Consider the following 19539-nt stretch of genomic DNA (forward strand, 5'->3'; position numbering starts at 1 on the left):
AGACCAACAGGCTCTGCACCAGCTCTGCCACTCTGCCATGCTCTGGTTGGTCCTTAAATGTGGAAAATAAATAAAGCAAAACTCAAAAGCCTCGGGCAAACCACCCTGACCTTTAGAAGCGAAACACTGCGAATATAAACCAATCACTGCGATCCACATATACTTATGCAAAAACGGGGGCCCGTCCAAGAGCAACAAAGCCGTAGCGGAGCTCGGCTCTCCACAAATTGTGTTTTGTTTCCTTGCACAAGACCGCAAACATACTCTACCCATTAGCGCTCCTCTAATTAGACGTCTCTTTAAAGCTCCAGAACTGTTAACTCATTGGTGTTAATGTCTGGCATTAGCAAAACAGACAATTGGGAATTGCATCGGCAGCTGTTCTCGCTTGACCTGACCGCAAAACGTTTTGGACGGTCAAGTCTTGGATTGAATTTAGTTGCGATTCATGGCAGGGTAGATATGCAGGACTTAGCACAGTAGCTATGTTTCATCCTTTGTCCTGAGCTTTTAGCTTTTTAGCTTCTGGCTTTGTGTTTTTTTTTTTTTTAAAGGAAATCATACTCATCAACTTGTTCTCAGATTTGAATTGATCAGTTCCAAGAATAAAGGAAGAAGTCTTTGAACAGAGTCCCAGATACGTGTTGTCAGGTGCAGGTGCAAGGTCAACAAGAAGGCTAATAGTGGCTGGATCATGCCGGGGCCTATCTGGTGCTCTAAGTGCTTTCAGCAGGACTCTGGTCGCTCATCCTGGATGGGAACGCTTTCTGATAATCGCCCTCGTTTTCCTCTGTGAGATAACACTCAGGAGCCTTTGCCAGGACTGGATTGCACAGTCACCGGAGCAAATGGTGCAAATTTCGTTTTGGATTGTCTGGTTAAACTGTTCACATGTGCCTCTGGAGTTGTTCACGCTCCCTGTTGGAACATAGAGCAGAGATTTACAAGATTTGCTTACGCGGGTTTAATATAGCTTATCAAAACTTGGGGATTTCCTAACTTGAGGAAATCCCCAAGTTTAGTTGAACACAAAAGTAGAAGTAATCAACTTCTACTTTTGTGTTCAACTGACTAATTAAAAATTAATGCAAAAATGATTTAATCAAAGCTGATTGTCACTAGAGGCTGACGGCTCAATCCACAATATCGATTAAAAAAAAGTCAGTTTCAGTATCAGATCGATACTTTAGTTTCAGATTCCCTCTTGAAATTTTCTTTTGTAGTTTCTCAGCTCTACCTCAAATCAGATTTTATTTTGATTTGCTCTCGAATGGCATGTTTTTTGTGTTGCACTTTATTTAGAAAAAATGCAGACTAATTTGTTGCCTATGGTTACTGTTTGTCAGGTCAATGTTAGGGATGGGCATGTATAGTATCATTTATCGTGAAATTTATTTTATCGTGGTATAAATCTCAACTTATGGGTCTCTCGATATATTCCAGTTATAGAAGGTAAATAAAAAAACAGAACCCAGAGAATGATTGGAAGTATTAGTTCCACGAGAGCTGATAATTTATTGATAAGTAAATATCAATGAAAGAAAAATATGATTAAGTGCAGCTGCTGTGTGCACTTACTTTTTTTTAAGTAAGTGGTGTCCTAAAGCAGCCCGTTTCAAATAGAAATGATTTTCAAGAATATTATTTGTGTTTATGGCACAATGAATGCTGAACCATGCAGTCTGTCATAAAGTTACCTAAAACCCCCTAGCTTTTAAAAAAAAAACAAACAAAAAAAACAATGTCGTTTTCAGAATAGTACCACAAAATATTGCGATAAAACTGTTAGTTTGCGTTGCCCATGCATGATTAATATGTTTTAAAAGTTTGTTTTAGATACTTATAAACTTCATCCAAATGTTGTGTGAGGTTTGAACAAAATAATTTAAAGGAAAAACTACAAAAAAAACAAAACAATAAAAAACCACATAAGATCAGAAGTTTGACACATCAAATTAAAATAAAAAGTATCATAAGTATCGGTATCGACAATACGAGCCCTCTTTTCATTTCGTATCGGATTGATATAAAAAAAAGGGAGAATCGCACCCTTTTATTAATCACACTGTTTTTGTAATTAAGAAATTATTCTAGCTCAAACTTGCCAAGCAATCGAACCCAACCGCTCAGTTTGACCAAAGTCCAGCAAATGAAATATGTGACAAAACTCCTTTGCCTAATTATCACCTCTGACAAACAACATCCTGGAAAACTATTTGTATTTTCTCCGTGTTTCATTTGGATTACACAAAGTGGAGTCAAATGAAAGTGATAGAAATAAAAACTAAAAGTTTTTACTCATAAAATTCTGAGACATCTGGCATTCATCAGCCCCGTCTAACCTGATACTCCTAAAAAAAGACCCAGGGCAACTAATTGACTTCATAAGGTACCAAATTAAAAAACAAAAAAAAACAAAAAAAAAAACAAACGAGTCCTTCTGTGCGTAATATGGTCTCAGGATGCATACAAGCTTTTTTTTGTAAATGTTTCAGACGTGTGCTGAAGAACAAAATTCATCTTGAAGACCAAGAAACGCAGCAGATCGGTCAAGCATCAAGTTGTGGAGAAATTTAAAACAGAACTACGAAACGATATCCAGAGTTTTTAACATTTTATTCGGCACATTGGTAACATCATGCTGTAAAATAATTTCTTATTTCAACAAGAACGAGGAAGCCGGAAACACAAGGAAATGCTTTAAGAAATCCTGTTTGGCAAAATGTTTACCATCTTACGTTGTCAATGGCCTTCAAGATACAGCCGGAACTACAACGGAACGGTTTACGATCCAGTCAAAGTCCAGATCTACATCCAACTGATAACTCGTTTTAAGACTTGGATCTTAACATTTATTTCCATTCCCATTCGAGAATGGAAGTCTTTACGTTTGGAAAAACTGGCAGAGACGTTCGCAAAAAATACTTCCAGCTGCGGTCGCTGACAATGGTGGTTCTTCTGAGCACTGACTCAGGAGAGCTGAATACAAGGGTTAGGGTTTGTGTTTTAGGGTAAACCTGTTTTAGCCTACCCTAAAATAACCCAGAATCACTTTTCACAGTGTCTTTGTGTTTCAGGGTAGGATCCTACCCTGAAACACAAAGACACTGTGAAAAGTGATTTTTTTTTTTTACCAGGTACTGTGTCCAAATCTACAAGCCTTTGTTGACATAAATGGTTTCTTTTTTTTTTTTTGTAAAAGTGGTTGAAATCATTGGGGGGGGAAAATGTCTGAAAACCCAAATTTCTCTGCTCTTCAACCGGACACATGATCTCAATGTCCGTCTTGAATAACTCTAAAACTCAGTCATCATCACCTGCCTCCTTTCTGCCCGGCATGAGGTCCGATATCTTCATGGTTTCTTGCAAAGGTATGTATGATGGTGGAAGCAGAATCTGGGCGTAGCAAACCTGATCCTGCTCAGCCGATGCATCCGAAACACGACGCCCTCGTCTTTTTTTTTTTTTTTTGTTTTTGTTTTTCCCTTCTCGATATAACTAGACCTGCTGGACTCGAACTTGACTCGATCACCCGAGTAAATCATCTCACATACGTTTGCAGGAAACTTCAGTGAAAATATGGGAACTGATGCTGGAAGGAGTGGATTCTCAGTTAGTAAGTTTTTCTTCCAGTTGCTTTCACTCAAAATTCTGCCCTTTGACCTTCTGTTGTGATTGGTTGGATCATTTGATGCATTTTCTCCGAGAGCATCCATGCATGAAACTGACTACCTGCATGTACCGGACCAATACAGTGAAATTAAAATACATTTTTAACATTTTTACCAGTAATTTTCCAGAAAATTGGTCTCTGTTGGTGTGAGGCTGATGAAACGGGTACAACGTCTCCAATAGGATACAATCAAGTACTAACATAGGGTTCCCTCTGCAGCAAGATGTTGAAGACTAGCTGCGTTTCCACTGACCATGTCATCGCGCAATCTGGCATTTCGAAAGTAATTTTGCTTAGTGGCAAAAATGTAACAAAAAAACCTTGTTTTAGTGCTAAAATGGCTGTATCAAAATTGGTTTATTTCGCAAAACTGCAATGGAAACACTTTTCGCATCACGCCAGTCACACGATCGACAACCGAATGTTGCCAAAGAAGACAGGAAGTAGTTGGAGGATGACTTGTCGAGTCGAACAAGCGTATTCACACGTGACTTTAATTGCGATTCTTACTGAATGGAAACACCGCAGTTATTGAAGTTGCGTTTTCTTCGGACGTCAGCAGAATATCGACAGTTTGTAATGGAAGCGCAGCTGGTGTCGTGTTTCTTCGTCCTGTGTCGACCGACAAGCTTAGAGACAATCAGAAGAATAACGAAATCCAATTGAAATATTTTAAAGTGAAGGTCCTCAGAAGAACTGTCTGTTTCCACCATCTGAAGCGTTGCTCACTCTCTGTTGTGTCTCCACCCCCTCCCTCCAAATGTCGCAGGGTCAGTAACCGACCGACCGCCTGGGCCCCCGAACGCGGGTAGAAAAGGTGAGCTGAGATCTGTTGCATGTCCTCCGTTTGTTTGTTTCTTTGCGTGTTGGGATAAAGCAGCTCAAAAGGTCTTTTGACCCAGTTTTGCTCTGCCTAACATGCACAAAGTCCATATTTGCACAAGTAAAAAGTGCCGCAACAGGAAGCCGTGAATCTTCACAGTTAGGATTNTTCATTTGGATTACACAAAGTGGAGTCAAATGAAAGTGATAGAAATAAAAACTAAAAGTTTTTACTCATAAAATTCTGAGACATCTGGCATTCATCAGCCCCGTCTAACCTGATACTCCTAAAAAAAGACCCAGGGCAACTAATTGACTTCATAAGGTACCAAATTAAAAAACAAAAAAAAACAAAAAAAAAAACAAACGAGTCCTTCTGTGCGTAATATGGTCTCAGGATGCATACAAGCTTTTTTTTGTAAATGTTTCAGACGTGTGCTGAAGAACAAAATTCATCTTGAAGACCAAGAAACGCAGCAGATCGGTCAAGCATCAAGTTGTGGAGAAATTTAAAACAGAACTACGAAACGATATCCAGAGTTTTTAACATTTTATTCGGCACATTGGTAACATCATGCTGTAAAATAATTTCTTATTTCAACAAGAACGAGGAAGCCGGAAACACAAGGAAATGCTTTAAGAAATCCTGTTTGGCAAAATGTTTACCATCTTACGTTGTCAATGGCCTTCAAGATACAGCCGGAACTACAACGGAACGGTTTACGATCCAGTCAAAGTCCAGATCTACATCCAACTGATAACTCGTTTTAAGACTTGGATCTTAACATTTATTTCCATTCCCATTCGAGAATGGAAGTCTTTACGTTTGGAAAAACTGGCAGAGACGTTCGCAAAAAATACTTCCAGCTGCGGTCGCTGACAATGGTGGTTCTTCTGAGCACTGACTCAGGAGAGCTGAATACAAGGGTTAGGGTTTGTGTTTTAGGGTAAACCTGTTTTAGCCTACCCTAAAATAACCCAGAATCACTTTTCACAGTGTCTTTGTGTTTCAGGGTAGGATCCTACCCTGAAACACAAAGACACTGTGAAAAGTGATTTTTTTTTTTTACCAGGTACTGTGTCCAAATCTACAAGCCTTTGTTGACATAAATGGTTTCTTTTTTTTTTTTTGTAAAAGTGGTTGAAATCATTGGGGGGGGAAAATGTCTGAAAACCCAAATTTCTCTGCTCTTCAACTGGACACATGATCTCAATGTCCGTCTTGAATAACTCTAAAACTCAGTCATCATCACCTGCCTCCTTTCTGCCCGGCATGAGGTCCGATATCTTCATGGTTTCTTGCAAAGGTATGTATGATGGTGGAAGCAGAATCTGGGCGTAGCAAACCTGATCCTGCTCAGCCGATGCATCCGAAACACGACGCCCTCGTCTTTTTTTTTTGTTTTGCTTTGTTTTTGTTTTTCCCTTCTCGATATAACTAGACCTGCTGGACTCGAACTTGACTCGATCACCCGAGTAAATCATCTCACATACGTTTGCAGGAAACTTCAGTGAAAATATGGGAACTGATGCTGGAAGGAGTGGATTCTCAGTTAGTAAGTTTTTCTTCCAGTTGCTTTCACTCAAAATTCTGCCCTTTGACCTTCTGTTGTGATTGGTTGGATCATTTGATGCATTTTCTCCGAGAGCAACCATGCATGAAACTGACTACCTGCATGTGCCGGACCAATACAGTGAAATTAAAATACATTTTTAACATTTTTACCAGTAATTTTCCAGAAAATTGGTCTCTGTTGGTGTGAGGCTGATGAAACGGGTGCAACGTCTCCAATCGGATACAATCAAGTACTAACATAGGGTTCCCTCTGCAGCAAGATGTTGAAGACTAGCTGCGTTTCCATTGACCATGTCATCGCGCAATCTGGCATTTCGAAAGTAATTTTGCTTAGTGGCAAAAATGTAACAAAAAAACCTTGTTTTAGTGCTAAAATGGCTGTATCAAAATTGGTTTATTTAGCAAAACTGCAATGGAAACACTTTTCGCATCACGCCAGTCACACGATCGACAACCGAATGTTGCCAAAGAAGACAGGAAGTAGTTGGAGGATGACTTGTCGAGTCGAACAAGCGTATTCACACGTGACTTTAATTGCGATTCTTACTGAATGGAAACACCGCAGTTATTGAAGTTGCGTTTTCTTCGGACGTCAGCAGAATATCGACAGTTTGTAATGGAAGCGCAGCTGGTGTCGTGTTTCTTCGTCCTGTGTCGACCGACAAGCTTAGAGACAATCAGAAGAATAACGAAATCCAATTGAAATATTTTAAAGTGAAGGTCCTCAGAAGAACTGTCTGTTTCCACCATCTGAAGCGTTGCTCACTCTCTGTTGTGTCTCCACCCCCTCCCTCCAAATGTCGCAGGGTCAGTAACCGACCGACCGCCTGGGCCCCCGAACGCGGGTAGAAAAGGTGAGCTGAGATCTGTTGCATGTCCTCCGTTTGTTTGTTTCTTTGCGTGTTGGGATAAAGCAGCTCAAAAGGTCTTTTGACCCAGTTTTGCTCTGCCTAACATGCACAAAGTCCATATTTGCACAAGTAAAAAGTGCCGCAACAGGAAGCCGTGAATCTTCACAGTTAGGATTAGTGAAAGCATGCAAAAAAAAAAAAGAAAAAAAGATGAAATTTTGTACAGAAGAACAAAAGTTTTTACACAAGTTGATAGATATTTTGAAAAATCAAAATCAACTGTTGGTAATTATTTATGAATGCGTTGGATCAGATTTTTTGCTTTCCTTTTTAGAGTACAACTGTAAATGAATGAAAAAAAAATCAGACATATATTTTAATTTGTCTGGTGTTTAAGTTCCACTTGAAAGTCCTGTTGATTTTTCTTTTGTATATTTTTAGAAAGTAAACTTCTATTAACACAGAAAATAAATTGAGACCTATTTTTGCAAATTTAACTTCTTTCTAAACAGGAAGACACTGTTCAAGGCTGCTGTTAAGAATTATATATTAAAATATGTATTTTAATTGTTTAAAATATTATTTAATCAGTAAAAACCCATTTCTTTTAGTATTCGAAAACCTCCACAGTTCATAACTTCTCAAAAACTGGAGGGAAGAACCAACAAATAGAAGATTTTGAGTATTTTCTTTAGTAGTTTGTAAATTATTTGAATGTTTTGACACTTGATCTCACTTTGAAGGTTTCCGCTGTGATGTTGAAACATTTTCTGTTGTATGCTTTTGACATAATTATTTCCCAAGGAATGTTCCAGATGCTGCGAAACCGCAAACAGGGTGAGTAAACTAGGCAGATTAATTCACAGTTAAATATGATTCAGCCTGGACAAGGACTCTGCCAGCATGTCTAAATATTGATTTTAGCTTGCAGCATTATGTCAAATTACATTGCTATGCTTCTCTAAGATCAATGGTAAAGCGCCAGTGGGGAAATTTGCATGAAATTATCAAGGGTATGAATGTTATATTTAATAAGGGGGGCTGTGAGGCTCATTGTTAAATGGTGACACGACAAAAACGCTTCTGAAATTTACGGCACAATCTTTTATAGATTCAAAATTAAATAAAACAAGCCTCAAAATGTTTGAATGAAGTGTGAACGTGAGCGAAACAACATTTCCTAACGTAAACCTGTCTGGATATTTGATCACTTTTCTTGATTTATTTTCTGAAGTTGCCGACTGTAGCTTTAAGGTGCTGGAATAACTCAAACCTCAGGCCTGCAGAAAAGTTGTGGATTATGTCTGAAAGCTAATCTGTCCCAGGAAACCAATCAGTTTTAATCCAGTGGGTGTGAAATCCCGCAACAACTTGCAGCTGTAAAGTTGTTCAGATGGAATCATTCAGCCCCTGAAAATGTCTGATCCCTGAATTATAGTTTAGAAACAAGAAGTACTCACGGCTCTGTGGTGAATATTTATGTGGTGACCACAGTTTAGAGCTGTGGTCACCACGTTCTCCTGGAGATCCGAATCTCCAGGAGAACGTGTAAATATTTTTTTCAAATTTGAAAAATATAATTTTTTTTTTTTTACAACAAAGAAAAGTTTGCTAATGTTGACATTTGATGTGGACGGCTGTCTTTGTATCACACAGTCATGGATGTGATAATGCCATAACATTTAGCCACGGCGCTGACTATACTTGGTGCTTAAGTGTAACATTTATACTACATAAGAGCTATATTATTACTATTTATAACACATACATTTTCATAACTCTCGCAAATATCAAAAGAGCTGATCTGCAGTTAAAGAGAAGCTTTAACTTGGACACCCAAAAAGACTTTGACGCAATAACCTCATGTTTAACTCATCACCAGAGTTACTCTAAATAACCTCATGTGCACAAAGACCACATTACTTCTGAAACTGAGCGCAGCCTCAGTGCCTGCTCGGCTCTAGTGTTTCGAGTCAACCAACCATCAACTGATTCCCTCGCTGTGACGATGGAAGTCGTTTGAATTACCTGCAGCTGAACGTGGATATTGAATGGAGGTTTGAGGCCGCCCGCTGAACGCGCAGCCCGATCATGTTGTGAGTGATTTATAGACGCGGGCTTCCACAGGCACCCACGGGTGGGTGGTTGTCTTGTGATTTGTCTGTCATTTCTTCTGTCTGTCTGTTTTTCTTTCTCTCTCTCTCTCTGTCTCTCTCTCTCTCTCTCTTGGCCGGGCCAAGTGCAAATCCCAACCATTCAACAGTTCTGGAGAGTAGATTGTATTAATCTCAATAATGGTAGTCTCCTTCCGTTTCTTTCTCACTCTCAACCCAGACGACGGCTCCAAGCCCACTCCCACCATGGAGACCCACATCCCTCCCGAGGGCGAAGGTAAGCTTCCCCTTACAGCTCTTCCGCCGTTACAGCACGGTCAAGACGGTCGCCTCGACGACTAAATGCGCATACCACAGACCCGTGATGGCTCTCCGGGGTCAAACGCGGCTCACATAATTGCTCCTTTGTGAGCTCAGGCTCATCGTATTCCAGCAAATTGCAGCAGCCGTACTTTGTCAACAAGTTCATTTCCAAACCTAAGATCTATTCTCTTCAAAAACATAATAAAAGAAAAACACCACCTAATGGAAATATCCAGATGTCAAAAATTGCATTTCATATTTGATGTCTTTTGACTTTTAATGCTGTTTTAAGTTTGGTTTTGTGGGCAAAAACCAGACTGCTGAATAAGTTAGACATTATATTAAAGTAAATACCTCTATTTGTGAATGCTACTGACCTCTCCTCTGTCATGCTGCCACCGCAGAGATAACTGCTCCGACACTATGGATAAAACATCTGGGCTACATGGAGAATAAGCAGAACAGCTCCACTTCCAGAAGGCAAGGTGAGACTAGAAAACGCACTCTGACAACGTCGGCACGCTCCCTTCTGTTCAGATTAGATCATTTTTATAGTATTTATTGACAATTATTTATTGACTTAAAATAAGCTCCTACATCTTGGTGAAAAGTTACTTGTGAGTTTGTTTTGTCTTATTTCAAGTGCGCCAAGATATTTGCACTAGAAACCAAAACAAAACACTTTTCTCAATGCAAAAACACTAGAGTGTTTTTGCATTGTTCTTGCAGTGTGTGATGTGTTAAGAGTGATCTGGTCCGTTCCGATCTGAAATTGTGCATGTTGAACTGTCGATGTGTGATGTTCGCCAAAGACAAACGACAGCACAGCCTGTTGAATGTGACGTGTAGCCAATCATAAAGCGAGGTGGCGGAAAAACGAAGGGGAAATCTAAAACATACAGAAGACAAAACATCTGCCTTGGCACCGCAGAAAGTCCAATGGATGTTGGAAACATATTCGTTTTGCCTTTTCTCTGTTAAACGTAGTCCACAAACCTTCGCCATTGCTTCTTCCCAGTCGGCCATGTTTGTTTCCTGTGAACTCACATTTGTTCTCGAGAGGTTTTGTCAGATTTCCCATCTGAAATCTGCATGTTGGTGGCGAGTGAAATCGGTTTGTGTGTGTTGTGTTGCCCCTGCCGTGTGGCACACTGTACGCTGTGCGACCAAATCTGACGGGTTTTGAAAATCGGCAGACAATTTTAAAATCTTGCCGTGTGAACCAGGCATTACTTTCTCACAACTTAACTGTTACTTTCCTGTAATGTCTATGAAACTTCATTCATACTTACCAGATACTCTCTGGGAACTCTTATGGAGCTTCCCAGGTACTTTCCAAAATGTGTTACTTCTTCTGTGGAAGTAATTTCTAAATTGTGAAAAATGAATCTGTAGATTTTCTTGGACTCTTTTTGAGTCCAAGAAAGTTCCGGAAAGTACCAGGTAAGTTCCGGGAAAAAACTTTTACGAGAAACACCTGAAAAGTTTTAAGAAAGTTCTGGAGAGTTGTGGAAAGTACCAGTAAAGTTCACCAAAAGTAACATTGACTTTATGGAAAACTAAGGGCTGAATTAGTAATTGCTACTGACACAGTTTTCTTTAATCTGTTTCAAAACAACTAATAGTTAAAATGTTAAGTAACATAATATATGGAAAACAGAATTGTTATATTTCAGTAGAGTATCGCAGTTAACCTTCATATTCCTCACTCCTCTTTCTTTTCCAACATCAACATAATGTCCTGTTTAGCATCTCAGCCACAAAGTGAAGTCAGATGTGATCAACAAGGACATATTTTGAGATTGACTCTGATTTCAATATGCATGCACTCTATTTCTGATCCACATGTTGATCTGCTTGTTTACTACCCTTCACGCAACGGATATTTTGAATTCATGATGCTGCTTTCTATCTACACACATCACCTCACCCGTCTTATTTCCTTCCTGAACTCAGTTTTCATATTTCATCTCGCATTTCATGCTTCATTGCAAACAGCAGAAGATCCCAGTGATTGCATATTGTGTTTCTCTAAGTACTTTTGACTGATGGCAACGCAGCAAAGGAAGCTGCGGTCTGGCGCGGAGTGAAGACCTAGAGTTTCTCAGATATATTTGCAGTGGCAGCTCTTTGAAAGCTCAGTGGAAACTCCGGCTTCCTGTTTCCAGTTAGCATCTGAAGACCTCAAAAGGACAAACGGACAAAGCCTGCTCGAGGGGGAGCTGTCATCACGTCGGAGACGTGAGCGAAGTGTGCGTCCGCATCTGTAACTCCACACTGCGCTTTGTTTCTGTTTCTTGAGTTGAAGAAGTGTGCAAAGAAGCAGCAGAAGCCAAGTATGTTCAGCCACCAGCGGGGTAAACATGCCAAGCGCATGGACAATTAGTGAATTTCGAAAAGTAACGGATGGTTTAGTGATTCAGAAATTGTGCTTTGTTGAACTCAACCCATTAGCTTCTTGTCGAGGTGGATATTCTTGAAATTCTTTTTTTTTTTTTTCATAAACGCTTCTGTTCATGGAGTGGAAAGTAATTACTCTCAGATTATTAGATGTTAGGATGTTTTTATGAATTACCAGTAGCAGATACAGGAAGGGGAGAGCACATTAGCAACAATAAAGTTCCATGTTCAACCCTTGGTAAGTTAAGTTAGTTTAACTTAACTAAAGTAGTGTCTGTAAAGATGCTGTAGTCAATATTTCTTTGATAAATAGGTGACGCAAAAAATCTGAAATCTTGCTGATTTTCTTTATTTAATTTCTTTATTTGTAGTTAAATTGATAAATTAATTGAATTAATACATTTTTAAAATGTATATATATAAAAAATGTATGTAATTTTTGTTTTTTTTTCAGTTTGCGCCTTCATATGTTATGGCAAATTGGGACATTTGCTTTTTTTCCCCAATCCCCAAACAACCTAAAAATGGTAAAATAACCACAACTGCGTGATTTTTTAAATCTGTTTTTCAATTGTTTAAGTTCTTAGCCAACTCTTCAGACCTTCAGACGTATTTTTAGGTATTTCCAAGCAGAAAAGGATTCGTAAACTTGAAGTCACTTGAGCTGCGCTATGTTTCTGTTTACCTTTAGCTAAATAAAAGCGTTAGCTACCAGCTCGCTCGTCGCTGTGTTTTCATGGGAAGCGTTTTGCTTCTTCCTGCCAGTGTTTGAGGCCAGAGTGGCTTAAAAGCGTAAGCAGTCATCTGTAGCAATGCTTTGCTTTCTTTGCACGGTGGAAGAATCCTCCCCGTTTTAAAGTCTTCACAGCTTTTCCCCTTTTCCTGGAAAAACCTGAGTCCTAACCAACCAGTCAAGAGCGCTGACGTCCGTGTCTCTGGATAACCCCGCCACTGTGACGGACAGCGGAGCGGAGTAAATGTTTGCGAAGAGAGTTTGCTTAGGCAAACCGACGCAAAGTCCATTTTTTCCCCCCAAACAGATGCGTCGCTGCCAGAATCTGATGACGCGTTCAAAGTCTGGAAAGCGCTCCGTCATTTACGGAACTGCGCTCGCTAGCCGTGGACTTTCCCCATCTGAGACTCATCTTTTTCGTCTTTTGATCCAATCGTTTTTGTCTCGGGGCGGTGCCGGGGCATTCACATCTGTTTGACTTTGCGGCACAAAAAGTGAAGACTGAGAGACGGGGACGGGGGAAGTAACGAACGACGTGTTGAAAAGCTGCGAAAGGAGCTGAAATTTTCCGTGACCGAACCCTTCATCGTCTCGACGCATGCACCTAAAAGCCTTCCTCGGCACGGTTTTCCCCGGCTTTATTTCAGCTGCTACTTTAACTGCAGCGGAGGCTTCCTAGAAACAATACTGCAACGATTAGCCCACAGCTGAAAGCCATTGGAGCGGAGAGGAGAAAGTGACGGGAGACGGGAGCGATGGAGGGAGGAGAGCAGGTTTAAAGAGACGGGATGGAGGGAAGTGGAGGACAGAAGAGCAAAAAAGGAAGGAAGAGAAGACACCATTTGTAAATAGTCTCACCTGAATAATGACGGCCAGAGTGGGATGAATAAAACGAGCTAATTAAATGTACTTTAGATGGTCATTTTCTGTCTTTGAACCAAAACTGTGGAGCAAATTGCCCCAGTCTGTCCTACTTGCTCTTGTGTAAGTTTTCTTTTAGGATATTTACTTCCAGAGGTTTGTGTTCTCTCTTCCAGTCCCTGCTGACAAAAAACAAAACAAAAAAAAAACAAAAAACTTAGAAATTGACAAAACAAGGAGAAAAATGATTGGAAATAAAGATTTTCATGACGGGCAGGGAGGATAGATATTTCCAATCCGCACAAACCTGAAGGATTTCCAGCATGAACCGTTTTTCATTTGTAAAATATGTACAGAATCTTTTAATTTTTTTTTGGCTCCAGCATAAAACTCTGTATAATAAACTGTTTTAATTCATTATTTTGAGAATGGGGGTGTTTGACATGAGAGGCTCAACAGAACACATTCAGTTCTGTGTTGGTATCTCGTTTGGCAGCTGGGGTTAGAACCGACGCTGGACATGACTCAAGCCTTTCCATTGCAACACTGTCTGTACAACGTCTCAGATAATAAAAGGTGGTGAAAAAGCTTTGTCAGTAATTCTTTGTCAGTAATTTCAGAAAGTGAAACATAGCATATTTAATGTTGATGGTTGTGGCTTGTAGATAATGAAGACCCAAAATTCAATGTTTCCAGAAATTAGAATATAGCTAAAATGGTGTATTAGTGCTAAAAGAGAAAAAAAATATTTCTCTATAAATCGTCTTAGTTTGAAAAGTGAAGTCAGTTTTTGGGTTGCCAGATATTTTCTGGGAAAAAAAAACAAATATTTCTTAAGTCGAAAGTGTTTTGGCTTTTGTGAATTTTCTGAAAAGTCAAAAACTTTTTACCTTGAAACTTAGAAATGTTCCTGTCTTTAAATTTATTAGATTAATCAAAAAAATTCTGATTTTCTTCTAGAATTTTTTTTACTTTAAAAACTCAGATAATGTCTGTTTTTTGGTGGGAACTTACTCTTTTTTTTAAATCATCAATGGCTCTAATTGGCTGTCGTAGATTAATTCTAATTTCAAAAGACACTGAACTTTCATTATTTTTAAGACACGAACATACTTGTTCAACTGGCAGATTATTTTACTAACATGTGAAAAACGTTTTGTTATAAGTGAAATAATCTAATCTGCCAGTGGAACTAGTACTTTTTTTTAAACCAATATTAAGGAATTAGTGACTTATAACAAACGCCTATATTTTGCTGAAAAATTACATTAAAGCTAGCTTTGACTTATTTCAAGCGTACTAAGATATTTGCACTAGAAACTAGACCAGAAATCTTTGGTAAGATTTCATGTTTTTTGATTTTATTGACCAACCTTGTTTCCCTGTTTTTCTGCTGTAACTCGTTTTCCAGAAAAGGTTCCCTCTTGTGACCAGGAGAGACAGAACGCCCTGAACGAGGCTCAGCAGAGTTCTCGGGAGTCCATTATCATTCCGGACTGTGGGTTCGGAGGTCTTTACAAACCAGTCCAGTGCCATCAGCATACTGGTTACTGCTGGTGTGTTTTAGTGGACACGGGACGGCCCATCCCCGGAACGTCAACCTTGTAAGATCTTTCAGCAAAAAGACACCGAAGAGAACAACTGTGGTTTGGTCTTTATTAGTTTACTGCTCATGTATGTTTTTTTTGTTTTTTTTTCAATAACTGTAAAATTTACTAGTAAGAATCACCTGCCTGGTGTATGAAAGTCAAATTATGCTGTCAGCTTCAAAGCTTAAGCTAGGCAAATTACTCCAACTAAACCAAAACAGTCAGATTAACTGCTGAGTGAAACATGATTCACAGGAAATGATTCCCCTAAAGCCTCGGATACAAACCATCAGCAAAACACTTTTTAGATTTCACAACTAGAAAAAGAATCATAAATGTGTTAGATGAACACTATGAGGTGGAAGCTAAGGGTTCAAAGCACATGCGCATTCTGTGACATGCTGAAATCACAGCGCCACCTAGCGGTCTGGAACAACAACTACAGCTGACTCAAGGTGTCCTGGCGGTGCCGTCTAAACGTGAAACTATTTCCCCATTCGACATTGGAAAATACAGCCAGGACAGCGGTGTTGTTTAAACATACCCTAATACTATACCATGCAGACGCTCTGCCTGCACTGATGAATATTTACTCATATTGGAATGAAAAATACTCAAAGTGTCTCAAAATAATTGCAGGCGCCCCTCATTTTTGATTGACTCCCTTTTAGGTACTTAAAATTGACATTTTGTTTTTATTCCCAGGAACTTTCCTTTAACGTTGCTATTATTTTGAGAGTTTTTTCACTGTGAAGTCCAAAACACTTTCTTCCACTGTCATTGTCTTGACTGACTTTCACTCAGTGTCTCAGTGTGGGAGCAAAGCTTCAGTTGCGAAAACAAAAGCTGTGAGTTTTGGGAATAGGATGCAAGAAAACTATCAAGATACCCTAGTTCCTGGAAGAGATTCCTGTAGTCATGGAAACATATCAAGCATTGAACTTTCATCCAGAGGCAGCACTACAAAGTTTAAAGTAATTAACCCGTCCAGGCAGGTAGCATACATTTATTCACCCTTCATCCCAACACGCACGCACTGTTCAAAATGGCAGTGAGCATAGCCTTCTACTCCGTTTTGACCCACATGTCGCATCTTTCAACGTGCCGACCTGTGTGAGCTGTGTTTTCAAAGAATCTCTTTATCAAATCTCGCTGTTTGTCATGAAAGAAAAAATAAAAATAAACACTCCAACTTTTAGACCCAGGCCTCTCTTAAATGTTTACTTAGCAAAGTGAATAATTTCAAGCAATGATGTCAGTATTGGTTAGCTAGCTGTAAACACTCGGCCTGTGAAAGGCCCTGTGTTTTCAGTTCGGCCTCTGGTGTTTACTTTGCTTTTAGCCATTGGCAGCGACCTATATTTATATTTTGTGTTGGTCTTTGTTAGAGGGATCTCCAAAACCAGAAATATGACGAATAATGATGCTTTAAACTAATGTTTGCATAAGCAGTGTCTTATTCAGTTTGTGTTGAGAACAAGGATATCGGACCTCAAACAAGAAAATGAGACAAATAGATGTTTGGACAACCGTAGACGCGTGTGAGCGCATGGACACAGAGGACGGCTTGTGTTTTAGAGGATAAAATAAAATGTCAAATTATACAAAAAGTAAATATTTTCCGTTTTAATACACAACGTGTCAAAGTTGCGAATCCATCTGATGCCTTTTTTAGTGTCAAATGAATCTTTTGTGTCATAACTTGGACCAACCGGGCTGAATTCTTACTTTCATTTCAAGAAAACAGGAAAGAAAACACTCCTGAGGGGATTGTTTCCGTATCTAAAGGTGCATTGCCCTCTCTTCTCTTTTACTTCCCCGGTTTCTTTTCTCCGGACAGTGGTGTCCAGGGTTTGGTCGCGGGCTAGGCAGACAGTAGAAAACAGTTGATTTGAAAAAGCAAAAATGAGGCACACGTGCTCCACTTCTCGTTGCATTCAAAGAAGCACTGAAAGAACAGCCAGGAAAAAACGAGTCATACCAGACTGAAAGCCAAACAGTTTGTTATGCTTCTTTAAAAAAAAAAAAAAAAAAAAAGGCTCTTGAGCATATTATTAAAAAAAAAGATTTAATAAGAGGCCAGGCTAATCTTTGTCAGTTAATCCATAAGGGCATTTTAAAACATTTATTTATGCGTGCAGAACAAAGTGCAGCAAAAGTAATCAGTGAGAATTATATCACGCTCGTTTAGTTTTTTTTTTCTTTTTGAGCTGTTAAATCACTCTTATTTAATGTGTCTGTGTGAATCTGTCTGTCCCATGGATGCTTCCTCTTTTCTTTTTCAGTCTTTGATGAAAGTCGTCTTTGTCTCTCTGTAAAAGGTTCAAGACGCCGGAGTGTGACGAAGACGCACGGTCTTACGTGGCGGACCCGGAGGACCCGTTCCACGTCAGGCCCCTGCAAGGTTCCCTTCCTCTTTCACACCACGTTGATTCGCTTTGGAGAAATTTCACTTCCTGAAATTTTCGACCAGATATGAAGACAAAATAATTAAGTGAAAAATTGTATTGGCACGCAAACATATTCAATTAATTTGAACATTTTAAAAGGGCGGTATTATGTAAAAATCAACTTTGTTTGAGCTTTATGTTCTGTTAAAATGTTAATCCCTCATCAAAAACGTAGCTGGAGTGTTGCTTGGATTATTTCATGCATGTTTGAGAAATCTTTTAATCTCCCATGGCAACCATTCAACTCTGCAGAACGCTTGGGGGGACTTTGCACCACCTTCGAGGACAAAGCTCCTCCTTGGAGCTGCAGTTTCAAAGCTTCAGACTCACAGAGCAGCAACTCCCCCACTCAGCTCCTTCAGACTAGCCAGGAGAAATTGGCAAACAGCTGGTGGAACTGAGCATCTGCTGAGCTTGTTATACCAGCTACATCCCAATGAAATGCTGGTAAAAACGTTGTTAAACAGTTTATAGAGGAGCCATGTTGTGAAGAAAAAAACAGGAGCTTCTTAAAGAAACAGAGGACCAATTTCAAAGCTCTAAATTACACAGTCAAATTTCTTTTAAGTCATATTTTCTATATATACAGAATTTTATGAACAACTTAAGGTAGCATAGTTACTTGTGCTATAAAATGGCACTATTTGCCTGGAAAACACACAGTGCCGCCCCGTTAAAAACATTAGCGATTCTTTTGGGGTTTCCCGAAACCTTTTTATCCACCTGGGCCAGTTTTTGTGTGTTTTTCCACTACTCTCAGTGGTTTTTATGTGCCGTGTTTTTCCTCTAAAACAGTGAAATTTGATCAAAGCAGCATTCATCTCGTTAACCAATTTCAAACCGGTTCACTCAAAAACAATTGTGCTGGTCCTGACTTCCAACAGCAGGAGACGAGAGGAGAAACTAGGGTCAGATTAGGATTTTGACCGACTTTTTGAAAAGGATTATAAATGCATAACGGTTAAGCTCTAAAAGTAAATTAAAATAAGTTTTTTAGTTTAGGAGAAGTTTGTGATAATCCACAGACCTTTAATTATTAAAACCTGCAAAATGTGATTCATCGAAAAAAATAACCCTGCAGCTGCTGTGGTTGTCACTCTGGTTTTCAGTTGTGACTGAGGCCTTCAAAGAACAACAGGATTTATGCTGACATTAAATTACACACTGAAGGAGGTACAAGGGGTAGCAGAGTAAAAGCGGACTAAATACAGGTGCACACCACACTTTTTAGATCCTTTCGGGTAACCAAACCAATTCAAAAACCACAGATCGTTTTCCTTCCACTTCACAGTGATTTTCAACTTTGTGCTAATCTGTCATAAAAATAAAATTAGAAAAAGTTAAAGTGGCATGAATACTTTTGCAACATATTAATAAGTGAATTCTATGAAAAATAATAATAATAAAAAATGGATTTCTGGAGAGAAAAAGTCTGTAAAAAAATAGGAACTTGCAACTTGCCGTCATCATCACTGAGCTAACTCTGTTTTCGCCATTGCATAAAGCCTTCTTTGGATCTTGTATTTAAATCCCCATCTGGTGGGTCTACAGAGCGGAGCAGGCTCCTGACTGTGCAGCAGATGTGTGGAAGGTTTTATGGGAGGTGGGGGTATTGAGTTGGTAGGGGCTGCAGGGCGAAGGGGGGCGGCTGGGGGTGCTGGGGACATTTTTATGTACTGTAGAAGGATGTTATGAAGCATCACAACAAACCCAAACACACTGCTCTACATCACCGCTCAAACCTTTATCTGTCTTTAATCACCTCACAGCCACAAGCTACAATGTGTTTTATGAGTTTAGGTTTGATTTTACTGTTGAATTATAAAAATTGCACCTTCTATAAAGTCACAGTAGGGTGATATTATGCTGTGGCAGGAAAGGAAAAGTTGGTAAAAGTTCACAGGAGAAGTCATTAAAAACCATGGTAGCAACGGACGTAAACAGCTACATGAACTATATTCATCCATCAGAGGAGACGTTGGCGTCTTACTCAACTGTTGGAGCCGCTATACTCAAGAACATATGCGTCGTTTTGTCATTGCCGATTTTACATAAGGGCTACGGATTCAACATGTTTGAATGACAGATAACTTTATTATGAACGTTGGGGTCCTGTGAGAGGTGGAGCCAGCTGCATACTGTTAACACAAAGAGAAAATACAAAATC

The 19539-nt window shown here is 39.4% G+C and overlaps 1 protein-coding gene and 2 long non-coding RNA genes across 17 annotated transcripts in view; 2 read left to right on the forward strand and 1 right to left on the reverse strand.

Moving 5' to 3' along the window:
• Positions 1–19539, forward strand: part of smoc1 (SPARC related modular calcium binding 1) — a 67814-nt gene that overhangs the window by 32492 nt on the left and 15783 nt on the right. For 2 of the 15 annotated variants that reach the window (XM_016676267.1, XM_016676270.1), the window contains exons 6-12: positions 3563–3616; positions 4443–4490; positions 7727–7759; positions 9224–9313; positions 9744–9824; positions 14745–14937; positions 17244–17326. In XM_016676267.1, the coding sequence (XP_016531753.1) occupies positions 3563–3616; positions 4443–4490; positions 7727–7759; positions 9224–9313; positions 9744–9824; positions 14745–14937; positions 17244–17326 (582 nt within the window). Of the gene's footprint in view, positions 1–3562; positions 3617–4442; positions 4491–6877; positions 6926–7726; positions 7760–9223; positions 9314–9743; positions 9825–14744; positions 14938–17243; positions 17327–19539 lie in introns of all 15 variants that reach the window. The other 13 variants (XM_016676269.1, XM_007561916.2, XM_007561915.2 and 10 more) reach the window with 13 other exon arrangements.
• On the reverse strand, positions 293–13124 carry LOC107837291 (uncharacterized). Its single transcript, XR_001663306.1, has 3 exons — positions 13053–13124; positions 5749–5755; positions 293–305 (listed from the first exon to the last, which is right to left on the reverse strand). It is a non-coding gene; the product is annotated as an uncharacterized LOC107837291 (long non-coding RNA).
• Positions 13370–13914, forward strand: LOC103144772 (uncharacterized). The gene is made up of 2 exons (XR_476946.2): positions 13370–13456; positions 13830–13914. It is a non-coding gene; the product is annotated as an uncharacterized LOC103144772 (long non-coding RNA).

The sequence above is a fragment of the Poecilia formosa genome, unplaced genomic scaffold (genome assembly GCF_000485575.1).
Source record: "Poecilia formosa unplaced genomic scaffold, Poecilia_formosa-5.1.2 Scaffold131, whole genome shotgun sequence".
NCBI classification, from domain to species: Eukaryota; Metazoa; Chordata; class Actinopteri; order Cyprinodontiformes; family Poeciliidae; genus Poecilia; species Poecilia formosa.